We start from the raw sequence: 27,709 nt of genomic DNA on the forward strand, positions 1-27,709 counted from the left end.
TACAAAAAAGTTAAAATTGTAATTCTATGAAGAATGCCAATATTAATTTTAAAGGTATAAATTCAAGCTCAGAATACACAGTGAGATGAAAATAATTTTCTCTCCTTTGTATTTGAAAATAGTTGGAAAAAATCCTTTTCTTGGCTACATTATATAAACTAATGCCACTGTGTATGATTGAAAATTAAACATTCTTCTTCTGAAGACAGTCTTAGGAGATTAATTCATCTTGACGAATTTAATAACTTATTTAGGAAATAACTTCTTAAACATCAGCACCAATAACAGAAACTGGTGTTTCTTGTTCACCATTTTGGATGTTTTTTATTATTATTTTTTAAGTGTCAGCATTTTTATCTCTATGCTGATGCAGCAATTCTCATCAACAAACAGGAGGAAAAGACAGTTAAGATGGTTAATAGCAGCACAAATTAAGAAACTAGATTTCCTCTTATTGTGAGACAGCAATTGCCTCAAGAGCATTAGAATCAGAGGAAAGTTCCCTATGACACATACAGCAAGCTTAGTTCCAAGCTTTGATTCTTTAAGCAATTTTGACTATTTCTGGTTTATTTTTCAAAACTTTTGTAAAGCATTTAGGTTGGAATTATACACAGGTAGCTGCTAAAAGCAAACTACAGTAAGACAAGAAAAACTCAATGATTTTAAGTGAGGTGGGGTGAAAGGCAGGGTAAGTACAACAGGAACAAGATCACATTGGCCAGTTACTGGAAAAGGAACCAATTATAAACCTGAAATATAAAGTAATGCCATAGCTATCAAGTATCACTGTATTTATATTTGCTGTAAATACGATAATTTAATGACTTTTCACATAGCCATTATTAATTGGAGACTTTGCTAGCTCTAATAATATTTTTTTTAATCAAGACAAACATTTATTAATACAGAAAAGCTAATGTAATGTTCTACTGAAAAATGCCAGACAGCAACTTCATAACCTATCAGTGCTGCCTGCTGCTACTACAGCTGGCATACATGGCATGGACACCCATCCTCAGCTCTAGGCTTCTCCTGAACCCCTCTCTCTCTAGACAAGATCATATAGATGTATAAACATGTGTATGCATGCTGTGCTGTGAGGCACTGGAGCATCGACAACATGTGTGAAAAAGGATTTTTCTCTAGCTCTGAACTGTGATGGCTTTGGGGTATGTGACTGCTATATGACCAGGAGCCATACTGCCCAACAGCACGCACCAACTGGGTGTATCTACATAAGTCAACTTGAACAAGCAAAGCTCAGACTTTTGACTCATGCTACCAGCTTTCTTGGCCACCGCTCTCCAGGCGCACAACACGACTGCCTGGCATTCAGACCATGCAAGAGTACATTCAGAGTAACACAGCAACAGTTTTTACACAGCCAAAAAAATGAAAGCAGAAAGGTTGTTTCATCTTACCATTTCACCCCTTGTGCCCTTTTCACCTCTTGGTCCCTGTAAGAAAGAGAAGCTGTTAATCCAGATGCTTTCTATCTGCCTAGGACTGAAATAAGCAAATTAATATCCATGAGAGTTATACTGCTCACATTAAAAGTTCAGTCTCATCTGGGCAAGTATTTACAAATCTGGGGCTTTAATTTTCCTGTACTATTAGAAAACTAATTTATTTGAAAACATCTTGTAATTGCTATAGGTGGAAAGCTGTTCTTTTGTTTGGATTGTAAATATGGTTTTTCTCAGTAATTTTACCTGTCAGTGTTCTCCCTGTCCATCAGCTGTATTCTCTACAGTTTGATCCACTGCAACACATCAGTGCTTCACCATCTTAAGAGTAGAGAATAAAACTCGGTACTTTCCATCACTGAAGAAATCCATTGTTTGCATATCTCTTTTTATTACCTGATTAGTTCTCACAATCAGATTAGACACTGGTTTTCTGTCTTCAGGCATTTTTGGCTAGTTTTGCGCTTAAAATGTGTTTCTGAAGACAGTAACAATCTTACAGTTCTCCTCTGGAAGAATTTTGCATCTTGATGTCAGCATTTCATAACACATAGAAGTAATCTTCAACTTCAATGCTTTCTTAATGGTAATGGCAAACTATTACATTCAATATGAAGTCTATGAAAAGCCTTCAGACAAGTACACACAACTATAAAGTTTTCCTCCTGAGTAAACCTGAAAAGAGTGCAGCAAGACTTAAAGTACTGTCTTTTTCCCAACAGGTGGAAAGAATAGTCTAATTATAGAAGGAACATTTCCCTTCTCCTTTCTTTTTCACTTGTAAATATTTGTATTTATTACGTTTATTGTATATTGCTGTTATTTTATTGTATATTCCTGTTACATTTATGATTATTATTTCAATGTTTAGACATTCTCATTCACTCCAAGTCTTGTTGATCAGACAGAGGAAGCTGGGTGGTACAAAAAGCTTCTAAAACTACCTAACGTGGCTGGGCAGTCTGAAGACACGAGCCAGAGGGTGCCCTTGCAGAACATTGCTCTGTCTCTGGCACAGGGAATGAGACAAAGGATGGAAACAGGGATGAGGGCAGAGCTCCGCCACTGCAGGGAACCTGGGGTGCATTGAAGGTTGTCAGAAAGGTCAAGAAGATGTTTGACTTGTAACAGGGACCTCACCAGCACCTGGAACACCCCAACAAGGGCTTGTGAGCACTCCCAGCATGTCTAGAGGGGCACTCTGGACAGTTCAGCCCAATCAACACATAAAAAATAAACTACATCGAAATCAAGTGTGGATACCCTCTAGACACGTATCAGACCTAAGGCTGAGAACAAATTTCCAGATGGTAGTTACTAGGTGCTGTTTTATACCTTGACTTGCCCATTGCCCCTGTAGGCATGCCCTTTGTATACTGTACTTAGACAGGAGGTCATTGCCATGACTTTTTTGTTGTTGTTTTTTGTCATTTTCTTCTTGTTTGTATTACCGATGCTGGAGTCACATACATTGGCTTAACAGCATGGTATAACATGAAGATGATCCTGCTAGCTGCTATTTGCAAACAGAAAAAAGAAAAGCTTGCTAGTTGCAAAACACATTATTAAAAATAAAGGTAGGGGAAATAACGAAATTATGCAAAAGAGAAGGGAAACTTACAGGCCTGCCAGTTGGGCCTGTTATGCCTTCTTGACCAACAGGGCCAATATATCCCTGCAAACAAGCAAAGAATTTATTAGTCTACCATGATTCAAGATGAAGAAAATCCTCATGTCCAGGTTTAAAGTTGCTCAGAACACAGTCCTGGCAAGTATCCAAAAGAGCATGGTGATACTCTCTTTCTGAATATTGAGTGCACATTGCTACAAAATCAGCAAGGTAATTATTTTAATAATTATTAATAGTTACACTTGGAACCCCCTCCCACATTTTTTTTATGTGAAAGTTAATGCACTAAAAACAGTGGAAACTTAATACTCTGATTACCAAAGACCACATATTTACTGAGCTACAATCAACTGTATCTTGAGCTATATTACTGCACACAAGTACTCTTGTAAGGCTGCCAGTAAGTGCTCCTGAAATGTTACTTTCCTGTTCCATTTCACTTAGAGCAAACTGCTCATTTCCAGTGTTTAACTTGTATAGGAATGTTTAGAAAAAGAAATCAGTTATTAGAACAGGCCCCTAAAGCTGCTGCTCCGCATCTGGTTAACTGAACTAATTCAGTTCTGTGATGTCAATGGCAGCAGTGAGAGAAGAACATTTTGTAGGAAAGCCTTCCATGCTGCAACATTTCCCCCTTTTTTCTTTTTCACTTGATGCTGTAAGCTGGATGCGCACTCCCCGGTATTACAAAATGCTAAAGATGCGTCCACATTTTTGGTGAGTAGCAAAATAGAATGTCATGAAGAATGAGCTAATGCAGGTTAGTAACCTTACAGATAAAAAGGAAATATTTATTAAAAAAAGACTACCTATTAGTCAATAAAAGACTGCCTATTACTCGATAAAGCCTAAGAACCACTCTGTCTTACGGCAGGCAAAGTTTTTTGTTTTTTTCTTTTATTGTAGGACAGAGTTACCCAATCAGCATTGTTGCAAATAAGAAGAAAGAGAATGTTCAACCTCAATAGAGAAAAATATGACAGTGATAAGGATACTTGTGCAGATAAAATTATACTAGGAGAGACATGCTTTGTCAGCAGAACTTGCTTTTTTCCTTCAAGATTAAAAGCCAAGCTCTGCTTGCATATCTGTACCCATGTTGCAACCAGAGCAGTGTTGCAGTACAGGCTTCTAGTGCAGGCATAGTCTCAGAGAAAAAGGTTTGGTTAGAGGGTTCCAGCCTTGTTAATAAGAAAAAAGACGATTCCCTTAATTAAAAACATGTGCTACTTGCAAGCCGTCCTGACAATCTCTATCATGGAGTGAAACACTTACAACTTGGCCTGTTGGACCTTTTGGGCCCAGAATTCCAACTAAGCCCATGTCCCCTGCAGGACCCTGAAAATACAAAGGAACAGTTTAATCAAACATGGACATTACCTATCCACTTGTTTCAATCTCTTGTAAACAGTGGAAATAAGATAATTTCTAAGAGCAGTAACAGTGAAAATACCAAGCACACTGACCCAGAATGTTCATCTTTGGACACGAAGTACGCAGTTCTGCCTACAATGTTCCAATAGTTCAGAAAGATTTTGAACAAATTATTGTTAAAGCCGATTAATTTTATGCTTTCCTAATGTTCTCACTCTGTAAATGGCTTAAGATCTAACAAAAAAGAATGAGCACATACTTTTGGACCTGGGAATCCTTGAAAGCCCATTAAACCTTGATCTCCATCTTCTCCCTGTAATAGGAGCAGGCATCCTTACTATTATTTCATGTTGGTAACTCTTGGACTATTTGCTTTGCATCAATAACTGTGATTACGTACAGTCTGTCCTTTCAGTCCAGCATCTCCTGCTGGTCCTTGGTCACCTTGTGATCCTGGAAGGCCTCTTTTCCCCCGCTTTCCTGGATGACCCAGAAGCCCTTTCTCACCCTGAGAATACGAAGATAATACGTCCTTTATTACAATTATGACAGTTACGACTGTAAAGATTGGTTTCCTAGCAGAAGTGTGGAATATGCGTTCTCCCTAAGAAATAGACCTACTCCATTCATTTTATTTCCATCAGGAATGCTTTCAATAATTATACTTCACTAAAATGCAAATGTGACTTGACTGTTCCTTGACTTGGAAACATAAAAACCCCATATATGTTGGATCATTTCCAGTATGGCATCTACCAGTGCAAGCACTAAAATTCACAAAATGACATACAGAACAGGCAGGTTAGAAGTAAATTTAAAAAGTAATTCTGTGAGTAAGGCATAGCATAGTTGTGGAACTCCTCGCTGTTAGACTAAAACTTTACATCAATTCAATGAGAAAGTTCATGGAAGAGAAATCTTGAGGACTATCAAATACATAGAAACCATGTCTAGCTCAGGGGATTACTGAGCTGCATTTAAAGCTGTGAATATACACCTTTCACGCTTGCTCTGTGTGTATGCACTTTCCTAGGTGTTACCTTTCTGCTCTACCAAAGACAGACTTTTGGCCTGACTCACATGTCCACTCTTAAGTTTCTTTTGTGCTATGTGGCAATAGTTTTCCCTCACAGCATCTATTCCCCATCTTTTTGAGATTGCAAATAATTTCTGAGCAGGAACTACCTCCTACGGCTCATTGTCTAGACAAAGGAGTAAAATACAGACTGGAAGTACTGACAATAAACACTACAAATAGTGAACACAGATCATACTAAAACATTTTCATGGTAAGATAACAAAGACAGACACAGTATTTCCCTTCCCCGGTTTTCAAGTAACTTAAGGCTGTAAAAACTGCTTACCAATAAAATGTCACAGAGCACTGTAAATCATTATTTTAGAAGAAAAATCCTATTCTAAATGGAGAAAATTATCTGTAATGTTTCCGTTGGATGTTCAAATCATCCAAACTGTCTAGAAGTTACAGAATTTTAGAAAGAAAGGTTTGAAAGAAAAAAAGAAAAACATTTGGCCCTAAATCTTTGGGTGAATAAATACAAAGTGTTTAGAACAGCTTCTGGAGTTGGGAATAGCATCCAGATAGATGGAAAGTCTATTTTCAAATTACAGTTTATAGAAAAACGGATCGGCACAACTTGCAGTCTTACCCTTCAGATAAATTTTGATGTCAATTACTCATCACTGAATGCAGTATGAAGACCAAGCAGGATCAGTAATATCATACTTAAACAAGAAGATCCCATGTGTGTACCTTTATTCCAGGTGCTCCCATGGGCCCCGGCATGCCTGGTAATCCCTTGGGACCTCGAGCTCCAGGATAACCTGCCAGACCTGGTAAGCCCGAGTTTCCTTTATTACCCTTAACAAATTGAAAATAATTGATTACAAGCAGAACAGCCAAACATGTTTTTTCATTGTATGCTAAAACAAGCATATACCATAAAATCAGTCAAAGCCATTTAATGCTTTCTATATATATGGACACGCATTGACAGTACATCAAAATACATGGAAAGACAACGATTAGCAGCATCATCTGGATTTCTGCTAATACTCCAAAAGCAAAACCCGATCATACTTAGCAACAAAGCTACATGTGCTTTAACTGTGGGGTGGATTGAGGTTTCTGAGGAGTCAAGTTATTATAGTTTAACAAGTCACTGACTGTCAGCAAAGCAAATACTAACCATGCCATTGCCCATTGCAGTTGTTCAGTTCAGTAGTCATCTTAAACTTTGTTCTGTCCTATCCTAAGTATATCATGATGACATTTATGTGGGATCACCTACCTAGAACTTGAAAGATTTCTGAGAACATTCAAGAGAATCAGTTACCTCTTTGGGCTTATGCAAGGCATCTTCCCTACTAGCACCATCATAAACAGGGACAGTTACCCAGCTGGATAGTAAACAATCTTCCATCCACAATAATCGTGCATTTAAGTATATATGGAAGAACTCATGGGCATACCGGTGACTACTTTTGCCTCCCACAGGGAATCACACAGAACAGTTTATATGAGACCTAAAATTTTTCCCAAACCTGGAAATTTGCATCTTGAGATTAATAGCCTTCAGTGCTGATTCCTATTTAATTCTTTTCTAACTCAATTTTGAAATATGCAGGAAAACACTGATCTCCATTAATTATAGAAGATGACTCCTTGAGACGGTTGTTGGATGAGTGCTGTGTGATGTCTGAGGATTCTGAGCTTACAATAAGGAGCTGTTTCTGATGAAAATAAGATGCTGGATTCATTCATTACAGATGGGCTGAAAATACAGTTGAGATGCACAGTATTCATTTTTTCAAGAACTCCATATCAAGAAATAAAGTGAGACTACTTTCCCACAGAGACATTCAAATTCAACATGCTTATTTATAAATACCAGACATACTGATAATATTACTATGATTGTGTACACTTTGTAGGGATTCATGTACCATAACAATACCACATCAAAAAAGATCAGAACATTTGTTATGAAAATGTAGGAAAACATCAGACAATAAACAAAAGCAACTATTTTTAATGAAAAAAACATGTTACTGAGTACATGGAGTTAAGCCAATTTTGACATGTTACAAAATACAAAATGGAAATTTGCTACCATCCAAATTAATGTTTCTGTGATGTCATTCAGTAGAAAACTATACATACATGTGTATATGTATATCTTCTTTCTTATTTCATATGACATTCTGTTAAGCATTCATAGACATTAAAGGGTTATAGGAAACAGAATTTGTACATTAAATGTGATTTTCAGAGCTTTTGAAGCTCTGGAGCTTATAGGGGCTTACAGCCTGATTGACCAATAAACTTTAATAGCAAAAGTTCTGGTTTTTTTATTCATCGTGTCCAAAATCAGTTAAAAGCCTCTCTATTACAAATTTTAATGCTGCTATATATTGTTAATATAGAGCAATAGAATCTTTTTTAATATGAAAGATGACATCTTGAGTGGAAAGGCAAAAATGTAAGAATTCTTTGGGGTGATACTCCTAAATCCAACTCCAAAGAATTTTAAGTATTTGAAAAAGGAGGACATTATCTGAAAATGGAGAAGGCTCAACTATGGTACATCTGCCCCCTATGGGTAACTTGTTTAATTTTCTCTTTGTTCAACCAGATAGGCAAATTTTTACTTGTAATAGAGGTGCCTCATTCGGCACCTTGATTGATTCCTAAGACCAGATGTAACTTGACATCCTTTTATAAAAATTACTGGTCCATCTATAACTAGAACTACTGAGAAATACCATACCTGAAATCAAATTGATCAGACTTTCAACAATGACAACTAAAGGAATTTGCTCCCTCCTGTTTGGAGTGAATAAGCAAAGAGCTGTGTCACTGCTCCCAGAAGCAGCAGGTCACCACCCTTCGCCCACAGCAAAGCACAGACAGACAAAAAACCTGTTTCCAAGAATGCTTACAGCGACCTCAGATACCTAATATTCCTTTTCACTGGCTTTGGGCAAAGCTTCAGAATTGCTTAGGTAGGGAGACATACGTTACAAATTCAAAGAAAATAAGGAAAATGTGGGATTACCTCAGGGCCTGAGAGGAAACAGGGTCTATGGAAACAGTTGGGGTCTATGGTCTGTGGCTCATTTTCAGGAACACAACTGTGAAGCCTCTCTCATTAAGAAGGCATTTTCACTTAGCTGTAATGTATGCTACTAACATTAGCATACCTTAGTATGCTAATGAAATAGTTCTCACAGCACATTTCCCTTATGCTAACCTTACATCCTGGCCAGAATATCATGAGCTAAAAAAAAAGAAAACAAAGAACTGGTCTAATTTTTAAGATGCTCAAGGAACTGAGAATGGTTCCTTCTGTTTAAAAACCCTAGCCTTAGAAAATTTGTAATACAAAATGACATAAAGAAGGGCAATGTGGAAAGCAACTTACCTTGGGGCCAGGCTTCCCTGACAGCCCAGGCTTGCCAGGGTTGCCAGGAATGCCCTCTGGTCCAGGGTACCCGACTGCTCCTTTCTGCCCTGCTGGCCCTGGTTTTCCCTTGAAACAAATTCAAATCAAATATAGCAGCACCATCTCTCTTCATCTTCACCATCCCAGATTTCAGTCACAGTATTTCCTAAACCCTACATAACAACAGACCCAGCGGCACGGATGAATACTCAGCAGAGGGGGCTCTGAGTTAGCATGCTTGGTTAAAAATGCCGTTGGCTTAACCTCAGACTTGCACTGTTGTGGGCTCTGGGCAACTTCAGCTGAAACCATAGGGCCAGCCCCTCTGCGTGCCAGGCCTGGAAGATGGCTGAGACTGTTGATTCTTAAACTGAAGCAAGGAAACCTAATAAAGTAATCTATTTATCCCTGTAAAAAACCCAACCATATGTCTTTTCAGCCTTCATTTTACTAAACACTCTGTATCATATTTGCAAAATTATGCTGTTCAAATTTGTACATATCAAATATACATACAAACTTCTAATTAGACAAGTTTGTGCTAACTTGCTATACTTTCACAGAAAAAGCTCATGTCACATCCACCAAAGAAACAACAATTTTTTTCTTCACAGTCAGGGCCTTGGAGTTCTGCAGTTATCTCTGTATGAATGCATTTCTTAGAAATTTAAGGTACGCTAACTACAACACAGCTCATGTGAAAAAGTATAGTTAACAACAGCCATACAGAACATAAGAAGCATGCCATCTTAATCTTATTTCTAATTATGCTTGCTGAAGTATCATGCACTTGGGATGTGCTTTGAGACTTCCTCAAGTTCCAGTTTTACTGTCTTCTCCTCACTGTATGTCTCGCCTTTCCCCTCTTTTCCTTTTTCTGCTAAACGATATGCTTCTGCAGTCCTCCAGAGGGAAGAGCCAAGTATTTACAAGAGAGACACAGTTTGCTTGTCTTCAAAAGGTGATTTTTGCCCTCTACCCAGCAGGTACAAGCTCTGTGAAGCAGCTGCATTTCTCTGGTTACTGACAATGTTTTGATGTAAAGTAGTAGAAGTTATCTACAACATGTGCTTGTGTGGTATTATTTATTAGGGGACCAAAATAGCCTTGACGCATTTTGTTCTTGGTTATGTTTACAGAACACCTACTGCTTCCTGCTCTTTCATCTCCCTCAGGGAGAAAGGGATGCAAGTTAGCGTCTCTACAATAACTCAAGAAAGAGCATTAAAAATTTCAGCTCAGGGCAAGTGAGAGAAAGAATTAAACCTCAAGGGATCTGCCAGTTGTATCCACCATGGACATATGGATCCAGGCTTCTGTAGGCTGCAGCTGTTCAAAGAACTGATGGGAGCCAGGAGTGAACAGTAGTACAGCTCTCTGCAATATAATGTGGTAACTTGCACATGGGCTACAAGCCACAATCAAAAATGACCTAATTAAGTAACTTTACAGTTAATATAACCTTATTGTTATATTAGCTGCACTTCATTACCATGTGGTGAGTAATTGAGTATAATTCAGTATAATTTAACACAGTTTCAAAAATTATTCTTATTTTCATCGGGGTTCCTTTACACTTTCTGAGTAATAAGAAGATTCTTTAGAATGAGCATGAGACTTTCTAGTACCACTGGCATGATTCAATTTTGTTTTCATTAGTTACTATTTTCTTTGTTTTATAACTTGAAGATAGACTGTAGAACTTTGTTACTTACAGGAATTCCAGGTTTGCCTGCCTGACCCGTTGCTCCTTTCTTCCCTGTGGGTCCCTAAAAGTTACAAATACTTGTGAGGTGACAAATGTCTTAAACTCAGTCCCCTAAGAAGAGCTGAGGATTGCTCCCCGCTAGCACACATGTTCACATTGCCTGGCATTAGACCAGATTATTTCCATTTCAGGAGACAGCTGAAAGTTTTTCAAGTAGAAGTGAATTCAGGAATACGTACAAGTAGAATTGCATGTATTTTTCCCTTTCCTGAATTGGTAATGTGTAGTTTTCAGAACTTTTTCAACAAGAGGCATAGCAAATTTTTCACAGTGAATCTGGCAATTTCTCCTTTATCAGCCACACCTCTGTAAGGGGGTATTCTTTTACAGTACATCCCATACCTTCTAAAAAGTGAAGACCTGAATAGGTCTAAGGAATGTAGATGCAGAATGTGTGTGGAAGAGAATACTCGAAAACAATAGTGTCACATATGGGAACGTTCTTTTTATCTAAGATGTACACAAAAGATAAAATTTACTTAAAACCAGACTTTTTTTTTTGTTCTTGACTGATCTAGGAATCTGTGGTCTTAGAAAACTGAGTGATACTATAGCAGATAACATTCCAGTAAGCTGTTTAGTGACACAGGAGGCCAAGCACCGAGGAAGAAAAGCTCAGAATGGGTCAAAAGCATCTCAGAGAATTTTGTTTATAGGATATTCTTCACAGAATATAAAGAACTAAGGCATGAATTTTATCCTACCTCTAAAAGATAGAACCACTCAGACAGCAGGGACAAGAATAACACTTGTTAGCATAGAAGAGGTAGAAAAAAGCTTCCAAGACTTTCTGCATTAATTATTTTAAACAGTGTTCTTAAAGCAAAAGCGATGCTGAACTACTATGCTCCAATATTACATAACATGTAAGTGTAAATGTTTGATGATTAATGTAAGTATAATAAAATCAGCAAGATTTTGTTCTATTTCTTCATTTAATGCCTTTTTCTTAAGGAAGGCATAGAAAACGTCCACCAATCAGAACTGGAACATGTGTATTCAAAGAACTTTATATTGTTTTCATTAAAATTTTTGAATGCATATAAAGTAAACCCAGATGATTCAGCATTGCAGTTTATGGGATTGGCCTTGTAAGGCTTGCTATAGCAGCACCGGTCATGCCACTGGAGTTAAGACTATATGAATATTTTCACTATTAACATTTTTGCATAAACTTTTAGTCTCTTATGGGGTGCTCAGACTGGATATTGGTTCCATATTTGCAAATGGCAGTTTTAATCTGAGGGGCATTTGCAACACAAAGAAAACATTCTCCAAGGGAAAGACAGATTTTATCCTGCGCTGTGAGTAGTTTGTGAAAGGCAATATATCTGAGGGCACGGCTAGAGTACAAGCTGACAATGTCTTCATATCGTGTTTCCTTTCTGTTGCTCCCCACCCATAATCTACTACAGATTCTTGTATTTACCTAGAAAATTTTTAACAGAGTTGTGCTATGGAACTTCTCAGACAAAATACCTCATTTAAGTTGCAATGCAATTGGTATTGTAAGAAGTCTTTCAGTGTAAATCTTTTGAAATTGGCTCAGAAGCCAATGAAATTCACCCCAGTGGAGAATATAAAGTACTTTTGGCAATTTTCAACACACCACCAAGATGACCTATTATTTCTAAAGGAAACCATTTAGTCTTTGATCTTTTTCATGGCTTGCTCTGTCATTATTCCTCTGCTATTCTGTAGAAAATTCCCTATTTCCAGGTCTCTGAAAATTCAGTGCAGTGCAGTGCAGTACCAGGAGACTTCATTTACAGATCAGAGCAGTAAAATCCTGGGCATCTTCCAGAGATAGTTTGCCATAAGGAACTCCATTTAAGGGTATAATTGAATATCACTTAAATGTTTCCAAGAGAGCCTCTCATAATGCTTTATATCACTCCAAAGTAAAACCACTTACCTATCAAATAACACATATTTACTACCCCAGATCATTATGCAATTTTCCATTCTCTATTTTTATTGTCCCTGCAGGTATGAAAGGGAAACCCAAACATGGGGTTTTAGCCTTATATAACAGTTTTCCAAGGATAGTCAGTGAGCAGTAAAAACACACACATCCCAATTTAGTGCAGTTTTGCATTACTTTTTTCTACTTACTTCTGAACCTCTTTCTCCTTTTGGTCCTTGCTCTCCCAATTCACCTGGCTCTCCCTTTGGAAAGAACATATATTAAATAATTAAGAATCATTTGAATGCAGATGAAAACACATTTTCAATAGGCAATAGAGAAATCTCACTTGCTCGAAACACTTACTGGAGGCCCCTGTTGTCCAATAGGTCCTCTAAGCCCTGGAAGACCTACATGACCCTGGGAAGCAGAAAATATAACATATTGCAAGACAAGTAACTCAGGGTGTCACACTCAGTGAGCTACAGATTTCCTTGTAAAGTCCCTCTTGGGAGATGCTGAGTGGTCCCAGCTTCACTGACATGACCTAGATTAAATATGCTCAGCTCTCCTGAGATCAGACCTTAGGGAGCTTTTCTTCTTTAAATTCTCTACTCCAAACTGCAAGTGGGAATTACATATTGTTTAAACATTTCTGCACTTCTATAAGCATAGATCATATTCAGTTCATTGATTTATTACTAAGTCTATCTATATTGTCTGTGTAACTTAAACAGGATATTCTGTGTCAAGGACTGTCTCTTTGTATTTCAGCAAACAAATTGCATCAGTGATTAGCAGGAGTTACCATCCAACTTGTATATGCTGAAGGACTGAATACAATTCATGAATAATTATTAGGATTAGATTTACAAAGAAACAGTGCTTAAATTTCAGAGAAAAATGTTAATTCATTCAGTATTACAGAATCACAGAATTGTTTAGGTTGAAAGGGACCTCTTGAGATCATCTAGTGCAACCCCACCTTCTCAAGAAGGGCGAGGTAGAAAAGGTTGTCCAGTCATGTTTTGAGTATTTCCAAGGATGGAGACTCCACAACCTCTCTGGGCAGCCTGTTCTGGTGCTCAGTCATCCTCACATCCTCAAAAAAAGCATTTTCTTGTGTTGAAAGGGAATTTCATGTATTTCAGTTTGTGCCTTTTGCCTCTTGTCCTGTCACTGGACACTAATGAGATGAGTCTGTCTCCTTCATTTTCATTCCCTCCCATCAGGTATTTATACACATTAAGAGCACCCAAGCCTTCTCTTCTCCAGCTCACGAGTCCCAGCTCTCTCAACTTCTCCTCATATGAAAGATGCTCCGATGTGTTCTAAGACCTCATCAGTGCAGTGAGGCACCAGCAAGTCCATCTCTGCACCCTTGTGAGAGAAGATAATTCTTCTGCTACATTACTCTACATAGCATGCCATGTTCAAATAAAAAGAACAAAAAGCAAGAATGATTACCTTGTAGCCCTCATCACCAGGTTCTCCTCTATCTCCACGTTCACCACTAGGACCCTAAAGAGAAAACCAAAGAGCAAAATATAACAGCTGAACTGAAATAATGCTGCAGTGAAGTACAAAAAGAAAGATGGGATTTCTCTCAAAACAGACTAACCAATGAGACTGAACTGAGGATTACAAATATTAAAGCTAGCCTGGCTAAAGGAATAAACATGATTTTTTTCTAAACAAAATGCATTGCAGTCAGATATTAGCCACTCTCTAAAATATTTTGTAACTGAAGACTAGAAGCTAAAAGATAGATCTTACATGGGCATAAATGAAACAGGAATATTGATCTCAGTGGAACTTCTCCAGATTTATACCCATCTATATATATGAAATCTGATTCTAAAATCTCCGGTAATAAATGAGGAGATTTTGTTTTCAAGACATCTGAGGAAAGCTCTCTTACAGTTTCTGTAAGACAACACATGAAAAATTGTGTTCTTTTCTGAAATGACTTGCTGTACTCAGAATCCACTTTAATTTTGAAGTTCATCCTAATGAAAAGGCAATTTCAGTCCCTCAGTATGCCTCACACATATGAAAACTACACAGGAGTAGCAGGAATAGCATGATTTTTGAGAGCCGTGTGGATCTTCCTGCTGCATTCAGACACCTCACTAGCTCTACTTTAGGGAAAGGCTCTTACTTCAGTCCCACAAGAAATGGGACTTTTCCCCAGAATTTTAACTCTCATTGCAGCCAATGGACCAAGTCTCAGTCAAAGGAAAAATGATGGAACAGTGAACCGTGCCCACAGAAAATAAGAACGGCCAAGACTTTCCAAAAGATATTCAGCCAATCATTAGATGAAATAATAAGGGCCTGCCTTTTTCCCACCTGTTTTAAGTAAAGGCACATAATGAAAAATTGGCTAGGCATCACTAACTGCAATATATCTTTACAGTTCACAAATTAATAGATTAGCCACTTTTAACGCATATCCACCAATAGATACTATTATGCGACTGCTTGTATACGCTCCAAGGTTTCAGCTGCCTCATGGCATGTTTCCTAGAGGGAATCCACAAGGTGGAAAGGCCCTGCTTGCAACATTTGAGCAGTCAGTAATACAGAGCCAGCTCGGCTACAATAGAATTGGCTGGAGTCTCTTCTCTCATGCATTACCATAATTATTCTCCTAGTCCAGACTCTGTCTTCAGTTACATCAGGGCCCTATAGTCCTGCCTTTTTGTGGAGGTGAAGTATAAACATTAAGGGTAATCTAAAGAGATGTAGGCTGTACAAGTATTACTTCTGGCACAATCAAAGTCTGAACATGAAACACTTTTAATATCATTTTGAGATGGCATTTTATTTTTGGACATGTTTGTAACTGCTGGAGAGAGATACCCCACATACAAATTTAGTAAAAAAAGGGTTACAAAATGCAGCTTTCCAAATCAGCTAAATTAGCTTTGTAGTGATAATGAAATAAGTCAAAACATTTTTCTAGTTAGTAAAGCAATTAGGTATAATTCAGGATAAACAGAGAGGGTAAAATTCTGTTCCAAAATGTGTTGGTCTAAACACGGACTAATGGCATTAGTGTAATTAAACACAGGGCACACACTCTTAAGCAGGAAAGGGCACAAGACTGCATTTTGCAGAGAGGGATTACCGATTAAAGGACCATCATTCTATGCTTTTGTACAAGGGAGTACTGACTCCTGAGACAGTGATATGTAGTTTAGAAAGAACCTGCATTTTCTCTTGTCTTGAGAGGCACTAATATAATTTTTTTGAGAAAGAAAGACCTACTGGTTCACCTATGGGCCCAGGTGGTCCAAGGACTGTATTGTCTTCGCCTGGGTAACCCTAAAACAAAGATAAACATTAAAAAATATTAACTTGGAAATTCAAGCTCATCTACAATGCATACATGTTCAAATGCTAAAGAACACCCAGAGAGCATACTGTATAGATGTTAAACATGAATATGATGCTTATGGTTTTAATACAGTGGAAATAGTAACTCCATTTTAGCATGCACCTAAATGTCCCAAAGATAGGGACATTTATTAGGACTAAAAAAGCTAAGTAATTGCGCTATTTTCAAAGGCATTGTCCTCATTTCAGCTGGGAATGTCACTAATACCTATTGTTTTCAGTTGTTGCTAAGTGATGTTCACGCTATTCAGGAACTTTTTCAGCTTCCCATGGAAGCACAGACAGAATGATGGAATGGCCAATGAAATATTCCGTATTATAGACGTCATGCTCAGTATATAACAGGGGTTAGCAGGAATCTGCCGCGATCACTGCTTGGGACTGTGCCAATACAGCAGGCAGTGAGAGTGACCCATGTCATTATTATTATCATTGTTGTTATTATTATTGTTAAACTGCCTTTATCTCAACCCATGAGTTTTTCTTTCTCCCTGTTCCCCTCCTTCTTCCAACCGTTCTTGGAAGGGAAAGAGCTGGGGGGGATGTGTGAGCAAGAGACTGCATGGTTCTAGTTGCCGGTTGGGGTTAAACCACAACAGGCAGCTATAAAAAAAAAGGTATTTGAACAATGTCCATGTAATCATTTCTTTATTTAATGAAAAAAAGGATAAACAGGATATTTGACAAGAGGAAAAAAAGAAAATTTCTTCCACTGTTTTGAGAAATACTATAAAGAAGACGCCAACATTCAGACTGAACTCTATTAAATTTTAAATATGAAACAACTGCCATCCAAACTAATAGACAAAAAGTTATCTATTCCAGATGATATTTACCAATATTTAATGCAAGGAGACTCACATTTTAAATATGATTAAGGGTTTCCAAAGTGCATCGAAGTGCTTTTTCAGAAGTGACCAAGCAAGCTAGACACCTAGCTCCCAACAGCTTAGTTTTCAGTTATCATTTATGAAAATTATATCAGAACCTATTTATAACATCAACCACTAATTGCCTATTAGCAGTATTCATGGCAGAACTGGCCCTACTATAAGAACGTATTTCTCTGTCACGTGGAACTCCAAACTAATCTTCATGAAGGGAATTCCTGTACCTGCTTGGGGCCACACAGACTTCAGTCAGCACACAAATCTGTTTGCAGGATTTGAGGTTTAGAAGAACAACAGTGAATCTGACACTAAAATAGCAGCACTGAGGCAAAATCCTGCCCCTAACAGACCTTTGTCCAAATTAGTTGGACTTTAAGCAAAAGCTGTGGGTGTACTCACAGGCTTAAAGCTAAGTAAATACTTAGCTGGTTCTGCACTGATTATTTCTGTCAGGAGTGCTCACTAAGGGCAGTGGTACTATCTGATACAATAAAATGTGTTTCTTACAATGGGTACCTTGTGTCTTAAAACCTGAAACGTTTCAACTGTATAATTTGGAACTCTGCCTCTGAATGATCTATTTCCCCAGTTCTGCATTTCTTTTCATATTTTCTCATAATACTAATAAATATTTCAAACGGTGGCTTTTGCTGCATGCTGTGGAAAACAGTGAGCATGCAGTACCATTTCCTCCCTTTATAATTGCTCAAAGTGTAAGACAGTATAATCCATCTTCATACCTTTTCCCCTTTGGGTCCTGGGGGTCCTGGGGGCCCTGGAGGACCCTGGTGACCCTAAAGAAGCAAAAAAACCCAAACATTAGTTCAAAACCAAAAAATTAAAGAAATAATTAATTCCAAACTTTCTTTTAGCTACTTGTTACTATTATTTTTTTTGCTGCTTGCTAAAAATGCTAAATAGTGATGTGGCATAAATTAAACGGCCCAGGCAGAAAATATATTGTATGCAGGAAAAGCTCTGTGCGCAGTGGGAAACCAAAGGTTCTGGCAGGGCTTGAAGCAGGTGAGGGGAGCCAGGCTGGTTCTTGGTTCAGGGTTAGGGCCACTGATGGAAGTTTCCGTTTGGAAAAAAGATGTGGCAGCTTGGTCTGTAAGTGCAGGACTCAATCCATCTAGGATGATGATCATAATTATTTTTCAGTGAAAGTCACAATATCTTTATGTCCTTCAACTAACCTCATTCAATCAGTTTCTGTTACCGAAAGGGAAACTGCGTGGCCAGACAGTAAGCAGAGGCGGTGGGTGGTGTTTTCTGAACTCTCTTTATTCTGAATAGCTGTAGTAGTTTTACAAGAACTTTATTCACAAGGGGTGAGATACATTGGACGAACAAGGGTTTCAGATCTGTGGTTAAAAAACAACTGCTAGTGAACTCACAAAAACCAGTCATCGTTGCTTAAGGCTAACATTTCTAAGCAGGCAACCGCGTGTCATATAAACACATACGTGAGTATCTGACACTCCTAAAGATATTTCTGTATTCTAGATACAGATCCCCATGATATCTGAAATTATTTAGAGTACCACAGACTTACTTAGGGATGTGTGTGTACATGAATTCAGTAAAAAACTCACCCCATAACCTGGAATTCCTGACTCTCCTTCAGGTCCCATTCCTCCTGGGTGTCCCTGTTAAATGCAATAATCAGTGATAGAAAAATGAGCTCCCTTGTAAAATGTTACAACCTTGTCTATTTTATAAAGTTATCACTTGGAAAAATCTTCAGATATTGAGATTTGAGAACCACAGACAACTTCTTTGTTAGGTCCAACTTCATTGGGTAAAGAACTCTGGGCTTTTCCCTGTTCTGTGGAAAAAATGGTCAACATTTTCAGTCCTAACCTTATAATCCCTGTGCATAATTGAGACCAAAAGGATCTGAGCTTTCAGAGGCGCGCAGGAACTCTGTTTATAAATGCTAAGCACGCCAAGAGAAGCTGAGGGTGGTCCTCACCTTAGGAAGGGGAGTCCTTCTCCTGAAAACATTGGCCACTAGATAGTTACTTTACTTCTGTACTTCATGTGTTCAAGGACACAGTGCTGCATTCAGTGGCCACAGGACTGGGCTGTGGAGCAGTGAGATGGGCATGTGGCCTCACTAGTGCAGAGGCTGCGTGTGTCTGTGCATCTAGCACACAGCGTGGAGCTAGCTTGGGGAGCTTGTGATGAAAGGAGCTCACAGTTAATGGAAATACACTCAATTCAGTTAACTTTGGATCAGGTTCCCATTCAATAGGAGCTGCAGTCCTCATCTGAAATGCTTTCTTTCAGCCATGGTTAAGGCTTATTTCATGTAATAGCAAACCCCATAATTTCTGTTCTTGGAACTGCAAAGGTTTAAGAAACAGCCACAGCAGTGAGACTATATGTGGACTGTGGGGCATGACTATTCCATGGCATGCCCTGCCATCCTGCTCCTCTGATTGTCAGATCAGGAACCTGACCAGAGCATAAGATGACTCCTTCCAAGACCATCACCTGGGTTTTTGTTTGGAAAGGTGCACAGGTCTCATTCTGATGTTGAAAGACCAGGGAATGCATTGGGACGCAGAGGCTGGGAAGGATACTGCCTGCATCTCCAGCTACCTCAAAAAATATTCATACGTGTTACAGCTGTGAGTTGTCTCTTCCCATGGAGAGACACGATTCTGCTAAATGAGAAATACATGAGCTCTTAAATAAGCATGTTTTGTACAAACCAAGGGACCTCGAGTTCCTCTTGCACCTTTTGGACCAGATTCTCCAGGTTGGCCAGAATCACCAGCAGGTCCAATTTCTCCAGGAGGGCCAAGCTGCCCTTTTTCCCCCTGTTGGTGTTATTGAATTAAAAATAATAACAGATTGATATTAAGTTTCAAAATGCAGTTTATGCTTAACTCAAGTGTGTAACAGCATTATTTAATAGGAGTATTACATTTACATATGTCATTTACTGTAGTTCTTAAAATATCTGAAGCCAGAACTCTGCAGTTAAAAAAATCTTCTGCTAAAGCCCTTCTATTATTTTGTTTTGTTTTAGTCAAAGCTTAATGGTTTTTTGATAGCAGAAGAAATGATCTGAGTTGCAAAACCACATCGTGATACAAATTTAAATTTCCTAAGGTCCAGAATGTTATTGATTGCAGAATGATAACAATTCTAATTGTCACAGCTAGCAAGAAAAAAAATGGGCTTGAAGCATGACATAAAACAGGGACAGACTTGATTCAATTGAATTATTTTGTTATGTAAATTTGAGTTTCAGATAAAAGGAAGGGAAATGGGGAAGATGAAAAATACTACCTTCTTTCCCAAACGGCCCCTCTGACCTGGATTTCCTGGTGTTCCTTCAGGGCCCTGTACATTTATTAGAGAAAGAAAAATAAATGATATAGAAAGGCCTGGCAACATGTTTAAACTGTGCTCCAAATTGGATAACTAAGCAGACTTTTGTAATGCAAAGAGATAGGAGGATAATCTCATTAAATGTGGCTGTGAGCAAGTTAGTAGGACTGTTTCAAGTTACAGCAGAAACAAGCGGGCAAGCATCAGGGATCACTAGTGAAAATGCACGGAAAATAGTGGGGGAAACCCATAAAACTTCTTCACACAGAAAATATTACTTTAGGAATAAAATTGCTTTGAGACAACCACTGGATTTACAGAAATACAATACACAACAAGAGGAAAACTCAGAAAAGCCTGGGGCTGCCAAGTGTGAAGAGCAGGGCCCTGACACAACTCGCCGTAGAGCAGAGACCTAACTCAGTAAGCGCTGGTGCCTGCCACTGCCCGCCTCTTGGTGACTGTGTAATTGGGTGTGCTGCCTGCAGGTGAAGGATGCTGTGGAGCTACATCCCTGCTGCCCTCTAGGTCACTTCTAAAAGTGACCCTCCCAAAGGGCTGTGTGTGTCCACTGCTCACTGGTTTCAATCTACCCAAAAGCTCTGTGAGTTAGAGGAGGTAATTTAGCTCCAGTTTTAGATAAAAGGAGATATATTTGGGGTTTTTTGGGTCACTGTGGTAACAAGCCAGGCTAAATACAGTTTGAACTGATTTGTGAAGCTTTTTTGTTGCTTTGTAAGCTTTTGTTTAAGGAAAAGGTAATATTACTCTCACCTCCAATAAAACCCTCAGACAATTGATTATAGGAAACTGATTTCCATATTTAGACCAGGATGTTATGATCTATCTGCATCCCTAGAAGGTCAAACCAAAACCCTGATGTGAACACTCCCAGATGCCAGGGAGGATGAGACGGGAGGGAGGCAGCTCTGCAGCCGCCTTTGGAATGTGTGGAACTGAAATGTGAAAAATCCCCTGCTAACCACATCCTCCCAAACATCAAATCGCCAGACTCGCCTGTCTCACTGAGGCACAGCAGCACTGCTGATGTTGTTTACTGTATACAAGTATAATTACATACAATGTAGATATGGCAGGGCTGAGATGTTTTATGATAATTTCAACGTATGAAACTTCCAAGCTTCTCCAGAATTGCCAACCCAAAACAGAAAAAAAAAAGTCAGGGTGATATTGTTGTATCAGAAACCAAACTTTTTCTGTAGCACACTAAGTGTGCTGACAACCGAAAGAGCATTTTTATTCCTTCTCTAGGAGAGTAGGTCACTGTGAAGAACACAGGACTAAAGGCAGCAGATTGTAGCACGGATGCTTAGAGGACAGTGCTCACAGCCGTTGACAGCTGGCCCTCCAACTAATGTTTACTTAGACTCCATCATCACATAAGAGCTATAGAGAAGGCAGCCAGAGGACTGCGATGATTTTTGGTAAGGAAATCTCATGGCTGACTTGAGGCTACATACTTGCTTTGGAAACTGTGCTCCAAAGTACTAGTTCACATTAAGAAGTTGCATAAAACTTCACCAAAATAGATTTTATAGATGGATTTTAGCTGCTAGGAGTCATGCCAGAACAAATACGTGAACTGATCTAACAATGTTGACTATGGATACCAATGCTTGTTTACTATTTGACCTGTCTATGCTTGCTACCATTTCTCTCCATCTGCAATCTCTGTTTCATGTGTCTATAGTAACTGGTGCTGTCATGATATGTTCATTTAATTCCTTTCACAGAAGCACCAAAATGAAATTAGTTAAAGAATAAAAGTCTTTCAAGAACAAAATGGAATCATGAAATTCTTTCTTTCTTCTCTGTCCTTACTTTTTATAGTACATGCCTCATTACAAGGTGATTGACAAGGTAAGAAGAGAAGGTGCACCAAAGAGAGGACATCACACCACAGCACAGAATTATCATCTGAAGTAGCACTGCCTGGCATGATAGACCCTCATTTATGGAAGTCAGCTCCAGCCCAGGATGGCCAGCATCCATTACATTGTCTTTACAACACCTTGTCAGCAGTGTAGAAGGACCACTGTTAGGAAAGGCAGACCATCCAATTGATCAGGAATCAATAGCAGGAATAATCTGGATTATCCAGTATCTATCATGTAATACGGGTTTTAAGTCACTTTTGACCTATCTTGTATTCCTTACCAGAGAAGGCGCTATAATTCACACCAACACTTTAAGAAATCCTGTGCTGTTGGTGTCTGTAACTAAAGAAACCTCAATATACAGGATATCACTTTTTCTAGAAATGTTATTTCCTTTTATTGTTAAGGCTTATTAAAAGCAACGACAGCTAAGCATGTATGTGGTGAGAACATTAGCACAAAATCTTAAATTGGAGCCAAATCTTGTGTGCTCTAAGGTCTAACACTTCATCATTTACAAGCTTCTCAAAATGGCACTTCTTTGCCTCAAGGAACTTTTAACCTAAACTAAAAACTAGATAGTCCTGGGACAGTAAACAAAGCCATGAGTAGGGAAAGTGATACAAAATTAAAGATCTTACAGCACAATTTATAGTAGTAGATGCATCTTGACAAATTCTTTGTGTTTTTAAAATTTAAAGAATGATCTAATATGTTGAGATTGCTCACAGTCTCCAAATGAAGGTGAGGATAGAGACCAAAGACAGAAGGTTGTCTGGAGAAGAAAGATCTGAAGTGAGAGGCTCCAGGTCGTGTGGTGTATGTGTCTGTATGACAAGTGGTGAGGAATCACTATCTGCTAAGAGGTCCCAGATTTAAGATAGGAAAAACACTTATCTCCTCTCCCTACCAACCCTGAAAAGCTGAACCACATAGAAAAGGGAGGCAAGCTAATTTAGAGATGGTCATCTCTAATTAGAATAGGAAATCAGAAAATAAAAAATAAAAAAAGCAAGCAAAACTAAAAAGAAAATAATTACAAAAAGCAGATGAACAAAAAGTCCACTTAAACCTGAAAACACTTACAGGAATGCCCATTATGCCAGGTTCACCAGGGGGCCCAGCAATTCCTGGTAACCCCATCTCTCCTTTTTCACCACCTTCTCCGAGAAGTCCCTGGTCTCCAGGGTCACCCTAAAACAGAAAAAAAACCAACACAACAACCCCCCCCCAACAGAAAAAGCTTAGTCAAGCTGCTGCTACAGAATTACTTGAGAAAAGTGAATTCTGAATCTTCAAGTTTGACAAAAAGCACACTGAAACTGATGGGAATCTTACCAGTCAAATTTAGATCACACCTGAAGTGAATGCCCTTTCTATCTCATTCATACACACGTTTTGCCTCGTGCATTGCAAACTACCTGACAGTGTCCTCTGTGCATCCCTTGTCCTGGCACCTGCCACAGTCCCTGGCACAGCACTGATCCAGTGCAGGGAGTGGAGGAGCCTTGGGCTCGCTCTCTCCAGCATGGAAATAACCTGTACTCAGTTCTTCAGCTTGCATTTCTCTGTCAAGCCATTCAACTTTGCAGCCCTTGCAGAATAGGTATGTGCCTAAAAGGCACAGGAAAGCCTATAATATAGAGGGCCTGCTATGTTAAAACTAAGTGCACCCAAGTGGGCTCTGTTGACCTGGTGAAACAGGAGAAACAAAGAGATTTGGGTCCTTAAGCTAACATGACTCCTTTACATCTGCTACAAAAACTGAATGTACCTTTGGGCCATCTTTTCCTTGAACACCATCTTCTCCTGGAGGTCCTGGTTCACCCTTATAGAAAGGAACAGTTGAAAACAAAGTTATTGCCTAAACTTCTCAACATAGAAGTATCACCTTGGAAGAACTCAGACTAGTTTTACATATGCTTATTAACTTTTGGACAACTTTTATATTGCTGTTATAGCTTATTTGTCTTAATTTTCACTGATTTACAATGACAGAGTCACAGTCCTGTGAATCTCAAACACAAGAACACATAAAAGATGATCAACATTAGAAAAATGAAGCAATACTACATCCATATAACACTGGAGACTGGGACAGTAGAACTGAGATTGTTTGGTTTCAGAGTATACAACATGTAATTACAGTAACCTCAAAAATATACCTATGCCATCCTATGCCATTCCATGTTTATGTGGATAACTACTATATTGATATGTTTAGTGACTCAGTTTAGGGCCATGAAAAACTCAACACTACCGTTTACCAACAGTATCAGTACCATGGCATTTTAGAATATTTGCCTTTCTCACTTAAAGACACTGTCAACTTGCAACTTTTATTGCAGATAGTAAAAAAGCAAATACGACCTGCCCTTTACTAATAGCATAGTATTTCAGACATAGTGGTATGGTTAAATCCAGAGCACCCACTGTAGACCAGAACCAGGAACTGGTCTTCTCTAAGGACAGGCAGATTGTGGAATGCACCCCACTGGAGATTTTGGGCAGGAGGAAAAGATGACAGCAAGCAGCTAAAGGAACAAGAGAGTTCAATGGTAAGGCTTAAGTCTGAAAGGATATAGTTTATGCTCTTATAAAAGCGTCTTAGATAAAATCTGGTGTTAGCACTTTAAAAGGCCTTTTTAGCCTTGAAAGGTAGGCAACTGTTTGGGTCAGATGCGGGGGGTAAGATGCACAGGAAGAATAAGAAGGGGCACAAGCGCTAGGTAAAAACAAGTGCTGAATGAGGCACCCACAGCACCAGAAGCAAATCAGCTGCTTTAGATGGTGGTACAGAGAGATCCTCTGCTCTGCTGAGACTATTCTGTTCCATTATCTCATCTAGACTGGGTATCCATACACAACATTACTGTGTGCTGTCATCTTAACAGCTGGGCCGGACACCCTTGGATTTACCTTCATGCTCAAACCACTCAATTCACGTCTCTCAGTGACATGAGACAGAAGTATTAAAACATTATAATCTTGCATTGTAACTTGCTACAATATTACAATATTTTTTTTTAAAGTTATCAAACATAGTTTCTTATTGAATTCTTCTGATAAATCAAGGTTTCTCAACCTGCATTTCTGATGCCTTTGTAACATGCTTTCATTTTGGGAAGAACATTTTGCATCCATAGCTTACCCTTAAACCTTGGTCACCTGGTTCTCCAGCCTTCCCAGCAGGTCCAATATCTCCCTGGAATATCACAAGAAAAATAAATCACTGGATTTTAAGGGACAATATTCGTGACAATGACAGGGTTTACAGATAAGACAGTCATAATGACAATATTTCTTAATGGCTCATTTCCTGTATCACTACCTACTTGGCTAATGAATCAATCACTCTGACTTGCTTTTATGGGAATCTGGAAGTTTAGACAGCATAAGAGAGAGTAATTTCAACATTTACCTTTGCACCTGGCTCTCCCTGTGGGCCAGGTTCTCCTTCAGGGCCAGGAGGTCCCTGCATGGTACAAGAGCTACTGTTACACCAAAAATAATTTTGCAACCACCAAATAATACAGCCAAAATTGAAGCAAAAACCCAGCATGAGACACTGGGAAAGATGCATGTCTGAAAAATCAGATTAAGACAATACAGTTCTTTGGTCTTACTAGAGCCCAACAGAAGAAAAGAAAGGAGGGTATAGGAGGAGTTCAGGAACTGCACTGTGGATCAGGAATGTATTGAAGACTCAGCAGTACCACTAAGCCTGGACCTTTCATCACAAATTACTAGCAGGCTGAGCAATCATCTATCTTTTGTAAATCTGACTGACAACTTCATCACTGTTTAGGCTGGAAGCCAAGTAGATATAGCCCTTGGAGAACAAAGCCCTTTTTTGAGTCTTCAGCCCTCCAAGAGCTAATGGTATCAAATGGCTTCTTGTAAAGTTTACATTTAAACCTTTTTTTAATAGTGAGTCAGAAGACTGGATTTTGGGTGACTGAGGAAGCGCATTTCTTTGAATAAGCCAAATCCCTTCTGTTTTAAGTGAGCTCATCCCTCAGCTACTTCATTGCAAATGTGGCTAATACATTCTGTCGTATTTCTTTCAAAGAGATATTAAAAACAAAGCAAAAAATAGAAGCAAAAATTAGAAAGAAGACTGCCTGCAGCTGCTTTTCTTCATCTACCATTTGCTAGGACATATGATTAATGCTGTTCTACTGTGTAATTGCAAGGAGAAAGATGCTTCCCCCCAAAAAAAATAAAAAATAAGAGCTGTTTGCTCAACTAAACGTTCACCTTCTAGGTGTGGATGTCATGAATGTATGCCCAAAGACAGTGCTCACAACAAAAACAGCTATTTATTTTAGACTTTTTTTTTTTTTGTAACAGTAAGGGAATCTCTCAGCAGCTCATGATATTTAAGTCAGTTGCAGGTAATAAAAAAACTAGTTTCTAAACACATTGTCCCGGTTAATTCAGTTGCTTGAGTGTTTGTAATTACTACATAAATGATTAAAAGCTCACCTCAAATCCCATTTCTCCAATAGGGCCAGCATCCCCTGGCTGTCCTCTTGGACCCTGGCATTAAACAAAATTTTGGATGCATCATTCAATTAATATTAAATTATATCGTATAGTCTTGACTTTGTCTCTTCAGAACTCTTCCAATTGGCATAAAGTGTATTTCGTTATCTTTCCTCCTGAATCCAACAGTGTATATAAGTACCGTGAAGACTTCATTGCCAATCTTGACACGCTGAAATAACAGATTTCAAATAATAACACAGATGTCTCTTCTTTTAGACCAAAAGTAAATTATTATCTAAACTAAGCTCTCCTCTTGATTAACTGAGACTTTGTTTAATTAAGGTTCGTTAGACTGTCTGGTTTGCTTTGTGGAAAAGCCTACGGTCTGGTGGGGAATGAACTGAAAACAACTACCGTGTGCTTCAGTGTGGATTTAGCAATGTTTATACAGGACAATCACTGAGGTGTAATGGACTACAGGCTGGAGCCATTTTGGTAATATTAGTAACCTTACTATAAGCATTTTCTTATAAGCCCTACCATAAGTAATAAATTTATTGCAGTAACATGTAGGGATCATTTCCTAAAGTGGCAGGCTCAAATTCTCTGCACACGTGAGAGTGTCCATCTCTGCTCACAGAGCGGGATTTCTGTGCTGGGGTAGAGGTTGCCTGTAACAGCTTACAGCTGATTCCATAGCCACTATGAATGTATGTCAAGAAAAATCAACCCTCTGGATGTATCCAGTCTTTGAACTTTGAGAAAGTTCATATTCATTTACCCATTTGGGACTCATCTGTGTTTAATTATGTTCTAAATTCAAGACATTTTGTTGATCTATTATTCTAATGTAAAAGAAAGATGCTGCTACCCATATCTACGACAGTAGCCTTTTCAGCAAATATTTACTCTTTTTTGTTTCACTTCCTCTTACAGACTATGCATATGGTTTTGCTCCTTCTGATGACTTGGCAGTGATAATGCAAGTATATTCTTCCCTTGTAACAACAATGTAAACTGCATATTACTGAGAGGGTTTCAGGAGATGCATATATTTTACCCTATGGCTT

The 27,709-nt window shown here is 38.6% G+C and overlaps 1 protein-coding gene across 1 annotated transcript in view; it reads right to left on the reverse strand.

Annotated features, from left to right (window-relative positions):
• COL24A1 (collagen type XXIV alpha 1 chain) overlaps positions 1–27,709 on the reverse strand; it is a 149,560-nt gene that overhangs the window by 10,194 nt on the left and 111,657 nt on the right. Inside the window, exons 33-53 of the mRNA XM_063344940.1 lie at positions 26,637–26,690; positions 25,570–25,623; positions 25,300–25,353; positions 23,923–23,976; positions 23,235–23,342; positions 20,209–20,262; positions 19,626–19,733; positions 18,501–18,554; positions 17,646–17,699; positions 15,887–15,943; positions 14,081–14,134; positions 12,980–13,033; positions 12,823–12,876; positions 10,655–10,708; positions 8,919–9,026; positions 6,248–6,355; positions 4,874–4,981; positions 4,733–4,786; positions 4,375–4,437; positions 3,091–3,144; positions 1,425–1,460 (exon numbers count right to left, since the gene is read on the reverse strand). Of these exons, the coding sequence (XP_063201010.1) occupies positions 1,425–1,460; positions 3,091–3,144; positions 4,375–4,437; positions 4,733–4,786; positions 4,874–4,981; positions 6,248–6,355; positions 8,919–9,026; positions 10,655–10,708; positions 12,823–12,876; positions 12,980–13,033; positions 14,081–14,134; positions 15,887–15,943; positions 17,646–17,699; positions 18,501–18,554; positions 19,626–19,733; positions 20,209–20,262; positions 23,235–23,342; positions 23,923–23,976; positions 25,300–25,353; positions 25,570–25,623; positions 26,637–26,690 (1,398 nt within the window). The remainder of the gene's footprint in view (positions 1–1,424; positions 1,461–3,090; positions 3,145–4,374; positions 4,438–4,732; positions 4,787–4,873; positions 4,982–6,247; positions 6,356–8,918; positions 9,027–10,654; positions 10,709–12,822; positions 12,877–12,979; positions 13,034–14,080; positions 14,135–15,886; positions 15,944–17,645; positions 17,700–18,500; positions 18,555–19,625; positions 19,734–20,208; positions 20,263–23,234; positions 23,343–23,922; positions 23,977–25,299; positions 25,354–25,569; positions 25,624–26,636; positions 26,691–27,709) is intronic.

Source organism: Chroicocephalus ridibundus, chromosome 8 (assembly GCF_963924245.1).
Source record: "Chroicocephalus ridibundus chromosome 8, bChrRid1.1, whole genome shotgun sequence".
Lineage (NCBI taxonomy): Eukaryota > Metazoa > Chordata > Aves > Charadriiformes > Laridae > Chroicocephalus > Chroicocephalus ridibundus.